Genomic DNA, 19,234 nt, shown 5'->3' with positions numbered 1-19,234 from the left:
ACAAAAGGATGGTACCCAGAAGCTGTAGGGATGGAAAATGACACATAAGAAAAAAATTCAAATATGACTTTTGTAAGTCCTTCCACTGAGCATCTGTCACGTCTGAGGGGTTGAAGTAAACATGGCTACTTTTTTCTTTCTGTCTCTACATCTCCCTTTGCCGCTCAACATTGCTTATTCATATGCTGAGCTGCTCGTGCTCTGTTTTCGTGGTTTTGACATGACACGGAATTTTCTGTGCTCATTAGGTATTAATGAGCATCTGGAATTGTGTTGGAGAGCATGGCACGCGTGACTGTGGACATTGGACAATGTCAATAAGAAGATGCCTTAAAAGGTGCAGTATGGCCAGGCATGAAGAATGTTGTCTGGAAATCTATCTGATCTGATGTGTATTCCTCAATTGATAGCTCAACTGGCAGAGTGTTGAATTAGCAATGCAAATATCATGGGTTTGTCACACATACTAAAGAGAAAATGTATTGTAAGTTGCTTTGGCCAAATGCATGAATCTAAATGTAAATGTATTGCACATGAAATAGCAAGTTCTGGCTAGCTTTATGCATCTTCTGGCTAGCTTTATGCATCAGAAGTATGTAAACATTTTACCATATACTCAAAAAAATGCTGGGTTATTTTCAATCCAACCACTGGGTTAATTAAATTAACCTAGAAAATTGACACAATAATTGATAAAGCAACCCAGCATTTTACGTTAAAAGGGGATTTCACAAGATTTTTTTAAGATGTTAAATAAATAATTGGTGTCCCCAGAGTATGTATGTGAAGTTCTAACTCAATGTTAAAATTGCCACTTTGTAGGTGTTAGCAAAAATGTGCTCTTTTTGGGTGTGTCCTTTTATATGCAAATAAGCTGAAAAAATTCAAACATTGGTTGCCATAATGGTGGTTTGTTAAAATTAAAACTCAAATGTGTTGTCAATTATTCTCCAGAGGTGTAAAGTACTTGAGTAAATGTACTTCGTTACTGTACTTAAGTATTTTTTGGGCTACTTTGTACTTGTACTGAGTATCAAAAATATAGGCAACTTTTACTCTCTACTCAATTACATTTTTGATTGGGTATTTGTACTCTTTACTCCACTACATTTGAAATGACACTTAACGTTACTCGCTACATTGTTTATTCGTCAAATAAAAACGAGACGAAAGTGTCAGAGGGTGATGATGGATAGAATCTGTGTTCGCGAGGTTACACGCACACACACAACTGAGGGACTTCATTTGGCGCTGCGCAGAGCAATCGTATGAAATCAAAGTACTGCAAGAGCGAATCAAATGCATATGGAGAAGTCTGGTCTCGCGGTACTTCGATGTCAAACACTGAAGGTTGCGTTGAGCCACCGTAGCGGGACATCTGCGTGCTGCGTATGTCATAAACTGTAGAGAAAAGTTCGCGTCTGGTCTGAGAGAAGAGATAAAGAGCAAACTTATGGATGCATATCACATTTGCTTCAGTCAAGGGACCCTTTGTTAAACATGTGATGCTACAATCAAAACAAAAGTGATGCGCGATTGCAGGAGGGTCATCCCGCAACTCAAAGGCAAGCACAAATGTTTATATACTCTGATGCTACTTTATCAGCTAACCTGAGCTGGTACATAACTTGATATAACTTACTATATAAGCCAAAATAAACCAGCGAGGTCCTGTACTGATTGCCCGAGTAACTTAAGTACATTATAAGATTGATAATAAGTGTACAATTTCACTGTCCTCACATTTAATCAAGTATGCTGTAATGTATTTACTGTAAAGAGGGATGCATGACGGAAGAAATGTAGTGCACTTAATGTGAGATGGTGTTACGTACTACATGTGTTTTCAATTAATCTTTCAAATGAACAACTTCACGTTTTTAATATGCATTATCATATTTCTGTTAGTGTAATTTTAGTTTACTGGAATTTTAATGCAAAGATAAATAAATGCTGCATAAGTGCAGTTCATTATTAGTTCATGTTAACTAATGTAGCTAACTAATGTTAACTAATGAACCTTATTGTAAAGTGTTACCATATATTTATATCACAAAGTTATGCTATATATTTGTCAGCATGGCACATTCAAGTACACAATGACACTAGACTAAAATTAAATGGGTTTAAATTAAATTTAATGTAGATTTCTAGACTACAATCTCATGGCATTTAGTTGAATAAAATTAGACTAAAACTAAATCAATTCAGATGACAAAAATTTGACTAAAACTAAATAAAATTTTAGTCAAAAGACTATGACTATGTTTAATCTGTGTTTGTTCTGCCAGGTCAAAATTTTGAAGTGTTTGTTTTCATTTCTATATAAGGAAATAAAAGCTCATAAATAAACTTTCTTAGTTTTCACTGCCCAGACCTACAATGTCTCTTTGTGTTGAGGACTAGTGCATCTTTGAGCCAACATTCAGTACGAGTAAAAATACTTGAGTACTTTTAAATTGGGTTACTTTAATACTTTTACTCAAGTCGTATTTAAATTGGTGACTTGTAACTTGTAGTGGAGTAATTTTTACAGTAAGGAATTTGTACTTTTACTCAAGTATGGCTTTCAGCTACTCTTTACACCTCTGTTATTCTCTCTCTCTCTCTTTCTCTCTTTCTCTCTTTCTCTCTTTCTCTCTTTTCTCTTTCTCTCTCTCTCTCTCTCTCTCTCTCTCTCTCTCTCTCTCTCTCTTTCTCTCTCTCTCTGCTATGGTTGGATAGTTCAGATTAAGAGGTGGTTTTATTTTAATCTATATTATTTTTTAATATCACTTTTGACATCACAAGGGAAGCCAAATTTCAATAACCTATTTTTTCACATGCTTGCAGAGAGGAGTTTACCAAAACTAAGTTACTGTTTTTTTCCCACATTTTCTAGATTGATAGAAGCACTGGGAACCCAATTATAGCACTTAAACATGGAAAAGGTTTTTAAATCAACCCAGTGGGTTGGGTTCATCCCTTGTTGACCGAATGCTGAGTTGAGAATAACCCTGATTGTATATATCTGCCTGAAATTAAGTCATGTTTACTAATACTGGGTTGGTTCAGTGTTTAATATTAAAGGTATTGCGGAGGATTTTCTTTTTCCGGGTGGATCATCAAGACTATTGGTGCTCCTAGTTGTCAATCAGGAGTGTTGCGCAATTGCAGTTTTTTAAAAAGTGGAGAAGGCGGTTCTTTTCTAAAATTTGAGAAAATCCTCCGCTACACCTTTAAGCTTTTATTAAAAAAATAATTTGATTAGCCAAGTTTGCCAAGTGACATTAAAGTAAGATTTTAAATTGAAAAGCAAGGACATTTACTAGTTGGTCAAAATATAATTGAAATCTTATTTGTTGTTATCTATGAATTAAAAACCAAGGAAAAATGCTTTTTGAATGTTTTCATCTTTTTATTGTTGTGGGATGGTGTTGGACAGAACACCAAAAACCAGGACTGTCCCTGGGAAACGGTTCTGGATAGAGGGGATACAGCTACGGCCTAAATCCCATAAAATGTTGGGTTTAGGGTAAGGTTTAGGATAGGATTAGGATAAGATTGATATGATTCCTTGGCTCAAGACGATTCGATTGGACCCTATGACGTCATTTTCCGTCATGAAAATTTTTCCGCCATTTTGAATTATTCGTAAAACCTACTTTTGCGAACTCGTCCTAGAGTTTTTACCCGATTGCCGCGAAAATTGGTATGTAGCATCTAGAGACCCTCACGGCAAAAAGTTATTAAAAGAATTTTGATAAACCAATCCGTTGTCGTATAGTGCGTCAACAAATTTTACGTAGAGCACAAAAAAACAGATTTTAGGCTGTATCTTCGTCAAACTTAGGCCTATTGACACGACACTTGGTACTTGTGATGCCAGTCAGGAACTGAGTGTGCATGCACAGTTTCGTCGCAGCGCCACCTAGTGGCCAGACAGATGTTTTATACACCTATAACTTTGGCTGCGATCAACGTATTTTGACGGGACTTGATTTTTAGGAGTCCTGAGTAGACGCAGAGTCCAACGATACCAAACATGCCAGATTTCGCCTTACGGTTAGCCCTGCGCAGCAAAACAGCACTTAAAAAACATGCGCGAATATCTCCGCGAGCGTTATTCCGATCGACTCGAAAACACCATAGGAAGAACATTGCATTACCTTCTGAACAAAAAGTTCTATTGGCGTTATATTAAAATTTTCATCAGAAATGGCCGAAAATTGCAAAAAACAAAAAATTACCTTTAAAATTTGTGGTTTTTACACATAAATGGTTATAACTTCGCAACGAAAAGAATTTTTTTTTACCAGATTTGATACGCTGATGTATGAGCAGAGTCTGACACCACACAAAAAAATTGGTATGCCTGAACCACTAGGTGGCCCTATAATTGAACAAAATATTTCATATCAAGCAAGCCCTATGGTCATACAACTATTTCTTTGCCGAACTAAAGTGTATAGTCATGAAACTAGCTAGATGTAACGCAGTCATGACCTGAGGTTGCATGCACGATTCTGTCATAGCGCCCCCTAGTGGTTTGGAGATAGAAAATAGCTATTTTTGCCTAAATCTACTGCAACAGCACATCTAAAACCATGAGTCATCATGGATTATTCCTTTCATGGCTTTGACTATAATCACTGGTGGATGCCAATTCACTCCCTAGCAACCAATGAGAATACCTTATCAACCGTTTTGCAAGAGCTATAACTCTGCGTCAGAACATCGTAGAGACACGGGGGTGGGCTCTTTTGACTCATTAACAACACTGTAACATTTTGAGAGCTGAGTATTGCCACTGCAAGCACCACTCATTTTTACGTCAGTGTTCTAGTTATCAATGCTCGTCGAAAGAGAGGGAGAGATTTCACTAAATGAGAACACAGCTTTTTTGCTGATAACTGTTATATTGTTTTGTCTGAAATCAAGAGATTTTCTTAGGTTCTTTAAACTGCTCATCCGAAGTCAACTTTACTTTCTGCTGTGCCCTTTTTGGCTTGACCCCGGTGATTGCTGCTTGCAGCTATATTTTCATATTGATTCATTAATTTAATTGGGTATGTTTTGTTTCTGATTCACAGGAACCTGTCTTTAAATGGCACTTACAAATAAAACAAACTCTCATTCTTCACCTAACCCATCAGTAATGTCATATGAGTTTTTGTTGCTAATTTGTACTATAAATACCACACACATTCATACCTACAGTCTGCTTCATTAACAGCCGAGGCGTTCTTCATCAATTTCAGCAAGTCTGCATACTATTTGAAAGCAGTAATTCATTAGTCAATTCAACACAAAGCAGGTTTAATTGCAAGGAACACCTTGCCTGCACGGCATGTACCGAAGACAGAGAAATTAACTGCTGTTAACATCAATACCAACCACTGTGTTAAAGCAGCTGTCGACTCGAGTAATCAGACTCATGTGGATGATCCCACACTGACTCTGAACACATTTCCATGCGTCTGTTTCTTCATCTCTGGAGAGGAGATTATTCAGATGTAACATTTGTCCAGCCTGATGTGACGGCACCCGGCGATCGATATATTGTCTCAGTCGAGGCTGCAGTCTCTTGGCACCTGGTCAAATGGAGGAAAATAACCTTTCCCTTTTAGTGTGGGTCAGGTACGCTCCTTCATAATAGAACGCACTTCTGTATTTCCTTCTCAAGTGACCCAGGAAAGGTGATTGAGGAATTTACAACTGACCTCTCAACAACTGATTCAATTGATGATAAAGATTTGTTAATTTAAACTGTAAATATAAGACATAAAACATATAATCGTACAATGTACATAAAACTTTGTTTTTTTTGTGGGGGGGGGTTATATATCTTGCAATTGAGCTAATATATCAACTCAAGTCCATACATTTACTTATGTGGCAAGTAGCCATGCATTAATTCGTATAATGTACATCCGGCCAGTTGTTATCGCAAATAAATCCCTTCAGACTAATAAGATCTCCTTATCAGGATTTATTATTGCATTATCCCATACATATAGTAGACATGTTGACATATAATAGTCTGAATAATAAGATCACCGCATTAGTCATCCTATTTTGTTCTTTGCGTAATGTTCATGATTTGTTTTAATAGGGATTAAACGCATTGCCTCGCTGGACACTGCTGCGTTTGATCAAAAATAAATTGCATAAGTAATGAACAATATTAGAACCTCTGTGCATCCTCAATTAAGAGTAATGACACTTTATGACATGTTCGTGCGCTGAGAGTAAGTTATTCCTTCATGAAGGCAAATTGAATTACTTCCACTTCCACCCACTGCCTGAGGTACGACCAAGATGTTTCCAAGGAGATGGTCATTTGTACTTGTGTTCGCTGTAGTGGACTCACAGGTCGCTGCGCCTTTACGCAGATGGGACATGATGCAAATGAGATGACTGAAAGCTTCAATTACATGTTAAATGTAATATGCTTCGGTGCATGTCTGAGCACCACAAGTGACTTACATTCGACCTCCTTAAAAGCCATGGAACACCAAAATGCTGTCCAAGTGGTTTTATTATATTGTGTAGAAATTAATAATGAAATTATTAAAATGATCAAAACTGTCCTTTGTTGACAAACTGCTTTCCACCCAGTGCCCCCAAAAATTGCAAAAAACAAACCTTGTCTGCTACTTTTTGTTTTTCAATATGATGAAAAAACCTGACAGATATTTGTTTCTTACCGGGGATGATGGATATGAATTTGAAAGTAATTCAAGCTGTATATTGCTGACAGAAATGCATGATAAATGCCTTAAAAATGCTTAAAGCTAGTACATATCAGTACACTTTTCTCTAAATAAATACTTGGTAAATAACTTATATAAATACACAAAGAAATACATGTTGATATTTGTGTTCATAATTCTATAAAGGTGCTTTATTCCTATGAATTGTTTCAACAGTATAGTATATTAAGTTTGGCAAAGTTATTGAAGGCAAAGCAATGAGCTTGATTGTTGACATGAAACACAGTTTTATCATAAGCTTAAAGAGATCACAGTATAGTCCTTTATAAATAAATAAATATTATTCAAAATGTTAAATGATTTTAAGAGTTCAATGTTCATCTCTGTGTGAGAAAAGTGAAAACAAACCGGGCTCAATGTCCCATTCAGTGGTCTGCATTCATTCTTCGTAATTTAGGGGGTAGGTTATCCTCCGGCCGGCCACTGGATGCAGGCAAGAGGTTGAGGTTTGTCCCTTGAGCCGGAGCAGGGATTGAGAGCAGTCTATGATGCTCCAGTTCCCCCGCTGACTGGGTGTGGGCTTCTGAACTCATCTTTAGAGCTTTCAGCTGGAGCATATTTTCCGGTTCCTCGTGGCCCACCAAAGATCCGAGCCTCTGCAACCTGAGGGGCAGATCGCCTGTGCTGGAGGCCTTTTCCGTTGGCTGAGTGATTCCAGGTTTGAGGACCTCTTTTCCATTCTTGGAGCTCATACGCTGGAGTTTGCTGGGTAATTTGGATCCTGGTTCTTCGGAGTGAGGAACCCCGTCTAAGGAGAACATGCGTTCTCTGCGACTATGCCCATCGATCATCATAGGGGAGAGAAGAGGACCAGGGGAGGGCAGGGACACTTTCTCGTCCTGCTCCTTTACACTGTAGGGAGGAGTTGGCACCTCAAATGTGTTGTGGAACTGAGAGTAGTCGACCCTGAAGAAACCCTCCTCAAGTGACATGACGGGTAGGAAGCGGTGACCCCAGAGCACCTCGTCCTCTGTGTAAGATGTTCGTGCCTGACAAGTCATGCCTAGAAAAGAAAGGCAGATTTATTTAAGAGGGATTCAAAACAGGAAAAAACATAAATTCCCTGTTGTTGCTTTAAAGGATTAGTCAATTTTCTTAACAGTTTTAATGTAGTTTAAAATTGCAGTTTCAAAGGACTCTTAACTATCCCAAACGAGGCATAAGGGTCTTATCTAGCGAAACAATTGTCATTTTTGGCAAGAAAAATAAAAAATATGCACTTTTAAACCACAACTTCTCATCTTCCTCCGGTCCTGTGATGCTCCAGCGTGACCTCATGTAATTGCGTAAGAGAGGTCAGGTGTAACACATATAAAATGCACGTTTGCGGACCATTTTAAATAATAAACTGGCACAAAGACATTAATTAGTATCATTGACATACAACAATGTCAGAGCGGTCCTCTTTCTCCACACTTGTAAACACTGAGGCATAATTTTGATACGTCATCCGTGACCTCTTGACGTGATAACGTATTACGTGAGGTCGCGCTGGCGCGTCACAGGACCGGAGATAGACGAGAAATTGTGGTTTAAAAGTGCATATTTTTCTTGCCAAAAATGACAATCGTTTCACTAGATAAGACCCTTATGCCTCATTTGGGATCGTTTAGAGTCCTTTGAAACTGCAATTTAAAACTACATTAAAAATCCTGGAATTTTTCCCTCAAAAAAACATAATTTCTTTTCGAATGAACAAAGAAAGACATCAACATTTTGGATGACATGGTGGTGAGTAAATTATCTGGATTTTTTTAAAGAATATTGACTAGTCATTTAACTTTCTTTTGCTGCATGCATTAGGGGCCGATCACACAGAACACGTTTTTAAAGGTTATAAATGCGAGGTGCACCACCACACCATCAAATCACCTGTCCTCTCATTCAAGTAGCGCTCTTGAAACTTTGAAACTTCTGTCACCACAACCAAAGGCCTGCCTTTCCCTTCATCTGATTTGACAATTCAAAAAAAGGCAAATGACGTTAGGCGCTTTTCTGCTCAGAGTGGACTTTTTAACTTGAGGCGCTCAGAGCGTTCCTGCAAAATATATGGCGCAGCAGGCGGCAAAAACACGAGGTGTTTTAAAAAAATATTTTAAAAAGGTGCCTCTCACTGATATAAATGCATTCTGTCTGATCGGCCCCTTATGAATCCAATGCTTTAAAAAAGTTTGATTTGAATTGAAATAGACATCATAACTATTTTTAAAAGACAAAAGATATAAAAAGCTTTAAAAAATTTGGCAGGTCATTTTTAGGTATGTTATATAATGAAAAGAATGCTGATGCCAAAATACTAAATTAAATTACAGAATCATATACATTTTTATTACATTTGACAAGTGAAAACCAAATTAAAAGATAAAAGGTAGAAATTCAGTAATGAATAACACAAAATCTGCAAAAAAAGATATAAAATAAATTACAGATATAATCCTTTAAAAATGGTTGCAAGTTTATCCATTCCACTGTGACACTGAACATATATTCCAGTAACTACTAACATGTACATAATTAATTTAACTAAAATGTTTTAAAGTTTGCTTTTAAACAATTGTGAATCATATTAAATATCTTTCTGAGCGTAGTTTTCTATAGCAACAAATTTATGTCAAGGACATGGTGTTATATCTTAATAATTTAATAAAATTGTCTAGTGGCGGCTCGTGACTGCTCATTCGAGGGGCGCAAATTCAAAATAAGTGTTCGGAGTGTCATGTGTGTTGCTTGTGTTTATTTTAAACATGTGTTTGTTGTGTCATGTGAACCATTTGCATCTTGTGTTTTGTCAAAATAAGTGCCTGCTGCACACACGTCAATACCGTTTATGTTAAAGAGACGCTCACGTTCACAAAATACACCCAAGACACTCTTAACAGTAAACTCTGATCACGCATGAGATTATGCGAGTATCTGGAAAAACGTGAGCGTTAGACACATTTGCAGCAGGCACTTATTTTGACAAGACACGTGATGCACATAATCACTTGATGCACAGAACACATATTTTGAAATTACGAACCACACATATGATGGGCTACATACAGGTTGTGACGAACTTTGCATCAAGCGCCCTCAAATAAAGAAGTCACCGGTCTCCACTGAAATGGTCATGTACTTTCAAACTGAGCTATTACCCTTGTCCTGGTTATAATAAAAGGTTGAAAAGAGCAAACTTAAAGTAATAAAGGAAGAATGTGATGCATGCTTAAGATTCTTGCTGTAACCTCTGTATTATACTAACCTGTAGTTTCCACAATGCCCTCCAGAATGACAACTATCTCAAACTGTTCGTTCATGAGGGAGCGCTGGGACAGGTCGAAAAATGGGCTCTTGGAATTAATTTCATGACATATCGTCAGAGGCGAGACGAGAAAGAGCTGGTCAGCACCTGTTCCAAATCCCACATCCAATTCCCTCTGATCCAGCGGGAGAAATTCTCCTTCAGGGGTTTGACGGGACTAAAACAAACAGAGAGGTTGTTAAGAGTGTCTGAATTACCATTTAACATATGAGAAGCTCAGATGCAAAAGCGCTAAATGCCATCTCAGTATAAAATGAGATAATGATATTGACTGAATGCTCTCGGAGTCGGCACACATTAATTCCTATTTTTTTGCAGTGAAAGACAGTCAGATTTGTAAATTTCAGGCAATTCAGCATTTCACTGACTAATAACCTTTCTATTGCCATTAAAGGGAGATTACTCAACCTAAAAATAAGAGGCATATAAAAATGCTCATTTAAAAGAAAACATGTCAGATGCATGTGTCAGAGGGTTTTGCATCTGAACTCTTCATACGAGAATTTATATTATTGGAGTCTTTATATTATTTCAGCCTATGACCAATACTGCAGACATGAAGGTTTCTTCAACTTTCTTTTTTTTTTTAAATGTACAATTTTAAGCTTTCTATCAAAATTTTAAGATTTTAAAAAATTAAGTGCAGTACAGCCCACATTGAAAATCTGGACAATAAAATCTAATTAAAAGATGGAAATGAAAAGCTTTTTAATTGTATGTGATGTGAAATAAAATATTTGTTTGAGTTGTTTCAACCCATGGCTGTGTAAAATATGGACAAACCAGATCGGTGGGACAAACCCAAACTTTGGGATAAATAATTCACCTAAAAATTGTTCCTCTTTGACCCAATTATGGATTGAAACAACCCATAATGTTTAGACTGTAAATATTAGAATTCTTATTAGTATTTCTATTACACTATATAAAGTGAAAGTTGGATCTACTTAAATAAATGACTTCAATTGGTAACACTTAGAAAATTCAAGCTTTTTAACCTTGAAATTTTCACTTAAATGTTGTGGAAAAGTTTATTTATTTCAGTAATTCAACTCAAATTGTGGAACTCGTGTATTAAATAAATTCAATGCACACAGACTGAAGTACTTTAAGTCTTTTTTTCTTTTAATTGTGATGATTTTGGCTCATATTTAACAAAAACTCACCAATTCAACAAATTAGAATATGGTGACATGACACTCAGCTAAACACCTGCAATGGTTTTTCAAAATGGTCTCTCAGTTTGGTTCACTAGGCTACACAATCATGGGGAAGACCGCTGATCTGACAGTTGTCCAGAAAACAATCATTGACACCCTTCACAAACATTCATTGCCAAACGAAGCTGCTGTTCACAGAGTGCTGTGTCCAAGCATATTAACAGAAAGTTGAGTGGAAGGAAAAAATGTGGAAGACAGAGATGCACAACCAACCGAGAGAACTGCAGCCTTGAGAGGCTTGGCAAGCAAAATCGATTAAAGAATTTCGTTGATCTTCACAAGAAATAGTCATCACAAACAGACGTGTGAAGGAATTTGGCTACAGTTGTCGTATTCATCTTGTTAAGCCACTCCTGAACCAAAGAAAACGTCAGGGTCGTCTTACCTGAGCTAAGGAGAAGAAGAACTGGACTGTTGCCCAAAGTCCTCTTTTCAGATTAGAGAAAGTTTTGTATTTCATTTAGAAACCAAGATGCTAGTCTGGATGAGGGTGGAGAAGCTCATAGACCATGTTGCTTAAAGTTTAGTGTGAAGTTTTCACAGTCTGTGATGATTTGGTGTGCAATGTCACCAGCAGGATTTGGCACCTGCCCACACAACACCGATAGCACCAAAAGTTGGTTAAATGACCATGGCTTTGGTGTGCTTGATTGGCCAGCAAACTTACCAGACCTGAACCCTACAGAGAATCTATGGGGTATTGTCAAGAGACCAAAAAATACAAATGAGCTACTGTCAAAGAAACCTGGGCTCACCTTTATGCCACGCCAAAATGACGCAGTAATTAAAGCAAAAGGAGGCCCTACAAAGTATTGAGTACATTATACAGAAAATGAAAATACTTTCCAGAAGGCCAACAATTCACTAAACATTTTTTTATTAGTCTTACGAAATATTCTAATTTGTTGGGATTTGTTAAATGTGAGCCAAAATCATAAAATTAAAAGGAAAAAAGACTTAAACTACTTCAGACTGTGTGCAGTTTTTATTTGAGGTGATGTGACTGTTCAGTTTTTCATCATACTAAGAATTCAAAAGGGTAGCACACCACACCATATGACACTGCTGTTAGTGCTTGACATGTCATGTTATTTCACCCACCCACAGACTGATTTAGGGTCATCTGGAAAAAATTACACCAAATGTCCCACCAAGAATGGCAATGACACTTAATGTGCAATATGCATATGAATATCTTTAAAATACTGTCTTTAAACACCAACCACAGTGCTGTATATGCCTTTACACACATGCTTAGGTTTCTATACTAACATTAAAGATCGGTGAAGTCAGCCGGGTGGGCTGCGTGTGCCTAAGGGCACAGATGGTAAACCAGACTGAGAGCTTCAATCACAGTGGTGTTCCAACTAAAAGAGTGAGATTTTTCACAAGTATAGATGCCGTGCTCCCACAGTGCCACCATCACACACACACAGAGAGAGAGAGAGAGAGAGAGAGAGAGAGAGAGAGACCCAGTTTTTTATTTTTAAGAGAATTGTAAAACACCTAGTGTAATAACTTCAAAGGGGAACACATGATGTGTCAACTGCCAGTGTGATAAAGGTAGAGACATCTGCTGACTGTTCTTGAAACACTGTGAATTTCACTTCTTGTGTGTGTGCGTGTGTCTGGACTGAAGCATCACAAATCAGAATCAGACAGACTTTGGGTTTCATCCTTCCTTTACTTTCTTTATGCATGTAAGGCTATGTTTACACAACAAAGTTTTTGCTTTGTGCATTTGAAAAAAGTTCACGTAAACATGACAACACTGTAAAAATACGTTGGAGCTTCTGCTGCATTACGTGTGCCAGGCCAGTAGATGGCGATGCTACCTTGTAAAGAAGCACTGCTCTCTGTGAACATACTCATTCTTCTACAAAGCGTTAAATACAAATAATCAAAATGGCAAAAGCACTGAGCAGTTTTGTTTAAACAGCCGATGAGGTAGGTATATTACGACAAGTGGCCCTGGACTATAAAAGCACCAAAATTTAGTAAACTTTGTTGGAGAAGCATTTATTGAATTAACACATGCACATGCTCATGATGTCACCGTTATCACAGATTTTCGGTTACGTAGTTTACACAACTTCCCCCATTCAGTCAACAAGGTCATTACAGCTGTAAGCCAGTAGAGACCACTAAACCAAACATTTTTGTTAAAATGCGTTACCAAGGGATCTACAACCCTGCTCCTCGTAAGCTACTGTCCTGCAGATTTTAGCTCCAACCCCAATCAAACACAGGGGAACCAGGTAATCAAAGTGTTAATTACAGAAAGTACAATTTTACCTTTTTTTGGCAAATATTTCAAATTTCAAATAGTTGTATCTCTGCCTAATATTGTTCTATCTTAACAAACCATTATTTATTTACCTTTTGGATAATCAATTTCAATAAAAACGTTAACCCTTACGGTCCAGGGCCACATATGACAACTATAGTCCAGCTTGAGATATCGAATTACTGATATTCTGAGTGAAAGTAACATATAAAGAAGTTGTTATAACGTTTAAAGAAAAGCATACCAATGCTACCCAGATATGAGCTAGATGGAAGCTACTAGAAGCAAAGTGTGTTAAACTCGGCACCAGCAAACATATCAAAGGCAACCACAGGACAATGGGTTTCTTTTTGCATTACAGGAAAAAGGTGTTATCCAAGCTGCTCATTGCTATACAATAAAAAAGAAACGTGGTCAAAGCCGTCCTCTTTTTGTCCTTGTTTATAAGAGGAGCTTACTAAAAATCTAAATTTCTGTTCGACAAATAAATGTCATATGTTTATTTACAATATAATAAGTAAATGATGATAAAAATCCATTTGGGTAAGCTATCCATTTTACATTCCTGAATATGGACGCTATTGTGGAAGAGATGAAGGTTCTCTGGAGTTCTAGGGAAAACTGAGGATTAGGGAAAGGAGGCAATCAGATTCACATTTCTAACCAGGGTCGGTGCTACATATAGGCAAATGCCTAGGGCCTCCATAACCACTAAATTCATGTGCGCTAGTTCACCGATCACGACGGACAGCAATAGGCTAAGTTACAAGGTGAGTTCGACTTTATGCAGCGCCGCAAGTACCGCAGATAGATAACATCAAAGTAATGCGAGAACAATTGATAAGTAGACCCCTCTGTATGTTTTCTCGAATCGCTCTCGCTGTACTTTGATGTCATCCGCCTGTCTGTTCTTGCAGCGCCGCATGAAATCTAGCAGTATGATGAACAACATTCAAAACTCTGCAGCTGACTGACTTTAAGTGACACTGACGTCCTTTGTTTCCTGCTCAGCGTAACCGGCATGCAAGGACAGTGCAGCACATGATGCAGGTATTTTGTAATGCATTGTAGAAAAAAATTAGCTTTGTTCTGTGTATCAATGTCATTTCAGGACATGTCTACAGGAGGTGTTCATCTTTTAGGGTTTTTGCAATGCAGTGCTATCTTTTTAATTTAACTCTTTGGAGAAAGCAAACCTCCTGTGTTATCCCAAAAGCGGTGGGTTTTTAAATAAATTACTCAATGCACAACAACACATTTATCTGCCTTAAAATGTTTAACAAGTGTGGTTTTGCATAATTTTGAACTTATGGGGAAAACATGTTTGATAACTTTATTGCTTAAATTATTTCTTACAAGGTAGAAAAACACTTTATAAAAGTTTCTCACATTGTTCTGAAAATTAGGGGGGTGCGAGGGGCCTCCAACATAAATTTTAACAAATATCTAGAACTGTGAAATGTGTCAAAGCTTACATGAAACGGCATGGAGTTGGTGTGGTGTGTTTGTCTCAAAGCATGTTTTTTGCATGTGCTTAAAAAACTTCTTTACCATACATCCTAAAGGAAAACTTCTAAACGTATTTGTAAATCTCAAAATGCTGTAACATTACCAATTTAAACGCAATCACAAATGCTTGAGCATTAGCCAATTCAGAGTTTTAACATTAAACAACTGTAGACACTGTACTTAACTAAAGATGCTGTACATTTCAGAGGTGGGACACAGTGCTTACATGGCAGGCCACTTTGAGAGCAATAGATGGGTTAATGTTCCTCCCCTATTGTTTCTCTAACATTGTGTATTGGACAGTAACGGTTAAAGAACAGAGCGGAGAGGAAGGTGCTTCTGAAGTCATTCATCCCTCATTCTGTACTCGCTGCAATGCGCCTGCTGAGCTCCACTGCTGTCAAGAGTACATGGTGAGAACCATGTGTCTGTCAATCATGATCTCCTTTTCTCAGTACACACTTCTACAATATCTGTTGTGATCAGCCCATTCAATTCCAGCCTTTTATCACAATTACAGAATTGCTGTATTTCATACAGTTTCACCTGAGCCTCTATTTCTTTCTTTCCTTCCTTATTCTTCATAATGTACAATGTCTTACTCTTAGGTTGTCATTACATGGGAGCTGCGGTCAAATTTTGACCTTTGGAACCTGTCCAAGTTCAGATTCTGTTTTTTGTAATAGATTGCATGGATGTCTTATCAATCTGAATATTATATTTAAATTAAAAGTAAATTGTTGCAGCTTAAATATGTTATTTACTAGAATTCTTTATGAATGTGTTACAATAAAAACATAAAAATTTGCAACATGCATGTGATTCTTCATGCAACCCCAAGATTTGAACGTCATGTTTACGATCACTATATACAAACATCTTGCCTGTGTATTGATCAGGCAATGTGACCTTGGACCTTGGAAAGTGCCCCCACATTAACTCCCCTTCTCTCTCTCTCTCTCTCTCTCTCTCTCTCTCTCTCTCTCTCTCTCTCTCTCTCTCTCTCTCTCTCTCTCTCCTTCTCTAATGTTCCCTTTAAGCTACATATCACAAGTATAAAACTCCTTTGTACAACCAAGATCCAATAGCTTCTTCTGACAATTTACATAGCAATGGGAAATCTACTTGTGTCCAAGGAGCACACACTTTACCCCAAGGCATCCCGTGGGAATCAATTTAATCAGAATGGGAACCCATCCAAATTATTCATGTTGTTCCTTAGTCTTTGTTCCAGGAGCAGATAAAATCTTTATGCAAATCATAGATTGCTAAGGGTGGCATTGAGTTAAATTGCATTAGAGGTGCAAACGTGTATTAGCCAATTGCCTGTTTTACAGTAAAATCAATAAAAGCTCCCCTGCTTTCATTGCATCAATACATCTACTACAGCTTTTCCCAATGAGAATCCCTTTGCTATTCAGAGTGTTATCTTTACCCGTTGGCAAATTTTCACAATACATTAAACGTTAGGATTTCAACACCAATCCTATGTTGTTTTCTATAAAATAAGCTACCTTTATGAGCTTGCACCTGATCTGCGCGGACACCATGTGGCTGTTCCTGAGATTCCCAACTCTAAACATGAGGCACAGCTTTCCGTCCCGTTGCGAGATGACCGCGTCCTGGCTGAACATGAGCGTCTCTGCGCGCTTCTTGGGCTGTGACATCTTAATGAACATGCAGCCGATAAGAAACGCGTCCACGATCGAGCCCAACAGGGACTGAAAGAGGAAAAGTATGATGCCCTCCGGACACTTCTCGGTTATGTACCTGTACCCGTAGCCTATGGTCGCCTCGGTCTCGATGAAGAACAGAAAAGCGGAGGGAAAGTTGTAAACGTTGGCGACGCACGGCGTGTACGACTCGTCGTGGCCGTGGCCGAGGTCTCCACGGATGTACGCGATGATCCACCACATAAATGCCATTATGAGCCACGCGACCGTGTATGTCAGGAGGAAAATGAGCAGGTTCCAGCGCCACTTTAGGTCCACGAGCGTGGTGAAGAGGTCGGAGAGGTACCGGCTGGTCTCTCCGCCAAGGTTACCGTGCTGGACGTTGCAGCGTCCGTTCTTCTCCACAAATCGCTGGCGCTTTCTTTTGGCCGGGGCAGAAAACGACATGCCCCGGTTGGTGTTTACTACCTGATAGTCTTCGCCGAATTTCCTCCTGATCGCAGACATGATGACACCGACCGCGGTTGACAGATAAAGCCACGCGTAAAATGCCTTAAGGTTTACACTAGTCTATTTACGCATGGCACGTAGGGGTCCATAGATGTTGCGAGTTGTCTAACTTCACTTGGAGCATTTGCGTAAAGTCTGATATTCTCGGATTATTAAAACATAGTAGGGATACTCAAAAAGTAGTCCAAGTTAAAAACATAGTAAATCTGTTTTCTATGCGCCAGCGTCTCCAGCATGAGGTTACATCTCTGTTGAGCTCTATAGATTCTGGTGTAGATTAACTGCGGCACTGTGTAATAAGGCTACTTCTGTACGGACGCTTGTGCTGCCTATATGCTATGAGATAGGCAGGGGTTGGGCAAATGTGCTTGTGTGTATGTGTGCGTGTGTGTGTCCAAACCAGTGAATAGCTGTAGTGTGGTGGGGAGAACGCGTATGGCTGGTGTGAAATTCTGGCATTAGAGTGCCATCTGCTGAAGGCATACTGCTCATAACACCAACTAATAATTGGCTAAGAATGAGACACACCCCTCAAAATCAAATACAGGAATGTGTAAAACAAAAACACGTATAAGTAGCAAATAAATTATATAGAGAGATTAACAATATATAAGATATAGATAATGAATAGGGAATTATGGCTGAAACAAAACTTCACATGCTTATACAACACCTAAGACATTTTGAGGCATGAGAGTTTAAACTAAGTGTCCATGTTTAATTATATACTAATTATATACTAGTACAGAATGCATATTTTTCACAAACAGATCTAGTTTGGATGTCTCAGATGATTGCATGTATGAGATATTTGACTAATTTTATAAACATTTATGAAATTCAATCAAGGAATGATTACAAGGAATGACAGGAATTTGATATTGGAATTTTAAATAATGATGTTTAAATCATTGTTTTATATGGAGAGTTGGATTTATTGCTAAAAGAGTTTACTTTTAAGCATTTTGTCAAATATTGACATGTTATGTACTTGTGAGTCAGAGTTTGGTCTATTTGTTTTTGCAAGAAAGGTTAGTTAAAATTAATATATACAGGGATTTGGGGGTTTTTACTATAAAAAGAAAAAATTTTTGTTTAATATACACGGTTTTAAGTTCAACTATTAATTAATAAGGTTTGCTAATGTGAGTGATACTACCATTCACTCTAAAAAATACTGGGTTGTTTTTAACCTGGGGCTGGGTTGTTTCAACATGGTTCATTAACAATAACCCAGCAGTTGGGTTATAACAACCCATTATTTGGGTAATTTTAACCCAGAAATGTGTTCTGTCCTATAGTTACCCAGCCCTGGGTTAAATATTTTTAGAGTGTACACAAATGATGGTTTTATAGATGTGACCAATTTGATTTTTATTAAAAAACATAGGCCTATGGGTGGTTTCCTGGACAGGGATTAGACTAGTCCTAGACTAAAATAAATTATAAGAGCTGTCCAAACTGAAAACAACTTTTGCTGACATATCTTAAAATAGGCTACATCAGTGCCCTTTGTTTTGCCTCAAAATGCACACAAGTGATGTTTTTAGTGAGCCATGTTTGTTAAAACTAGTTATATTTCCAAATTAAACAGGCCTAGTCCTGGTTTAAAATAATCTCTCTCAGGAAACCACCCCTCAATGTACCGTGGGAGGAACACTGCATTATTTGCACAGCAGGTACAATTAGTAGTGTCCTTTTGTGCATTTTTTAGCCTATTTCAGGAATGCTAAGGAATTAATGTTATTGACATAAACATGCCAATGAAAGTTAAACTTCTGATTTAAATATTAAACATTAAACAATATATTAATGTTCAAAGTCTGTATGCTTCTGTTTTTTATTTATTGATCATGTTTAATAATTTGGCTTCTGGGTCAAAACATTCAATTAATCAACATAGGATAGCTGCAATCAAATGTGCCATTTTTTGGTATTTGTGCAAGTCTAAACCATGGATACAGAGGAAAAGTTTT

At 37.7% G+C, this 19,234-nt stretch overlaps 1 protein-coding gene across 1 annotated transcript; it reads right to left on the bottom strand.

Moving 5' to 3' along the window:
- Nucleotides 1–5,958: 5,958 nt before the first annotated feature.
- Nucleotides 5,959–17,844, bottom strand: kcnj19b (potassium inwardly rectifying channel subfamily J member 19b). Its single transcript, XM_065242620.2, has 3 exons — nt 16,590–17,844; nt 10,000–10,216; nt 5,959–7,758 (listed from the first exon to the last, which is right to left on the bottom strand). Exons 1-3 carry the CDS (start codon nt 17,253–17,255, stop codon nt 7,121–7,123), a joined length of 1,521 nt encoding a protein of 506 aa, XP_065098692.1. The 5' UTR covers nt 17,256–17,844; the 3' UTR covers nt 5,959–7,120.
- Between the last annotated feature and the right edge of the window lie 1,390 nt (nt 17,845–19,234).

Source organism: Paramisgurnus dabryanus, chromosome 1 (assembly GCF_030506205.2).
Source record: "Paramisgurnus dabryanus chromosome 1, PD_genome_1.1, whole genome shotgun sequence".
NCBI classification, from domain to species: Eukaryota; Metazoa; Chordata; class Actinopteri; order Cypriniformes; family Cobitidae; genus Paramisgurnus; species Paramisgurnus dabryanus.
The sequence above is the reverse complement of the archived record's forward strand: the minus strand, read 5'-3'. Positions and strand labels throughout refer to the sequence as shown.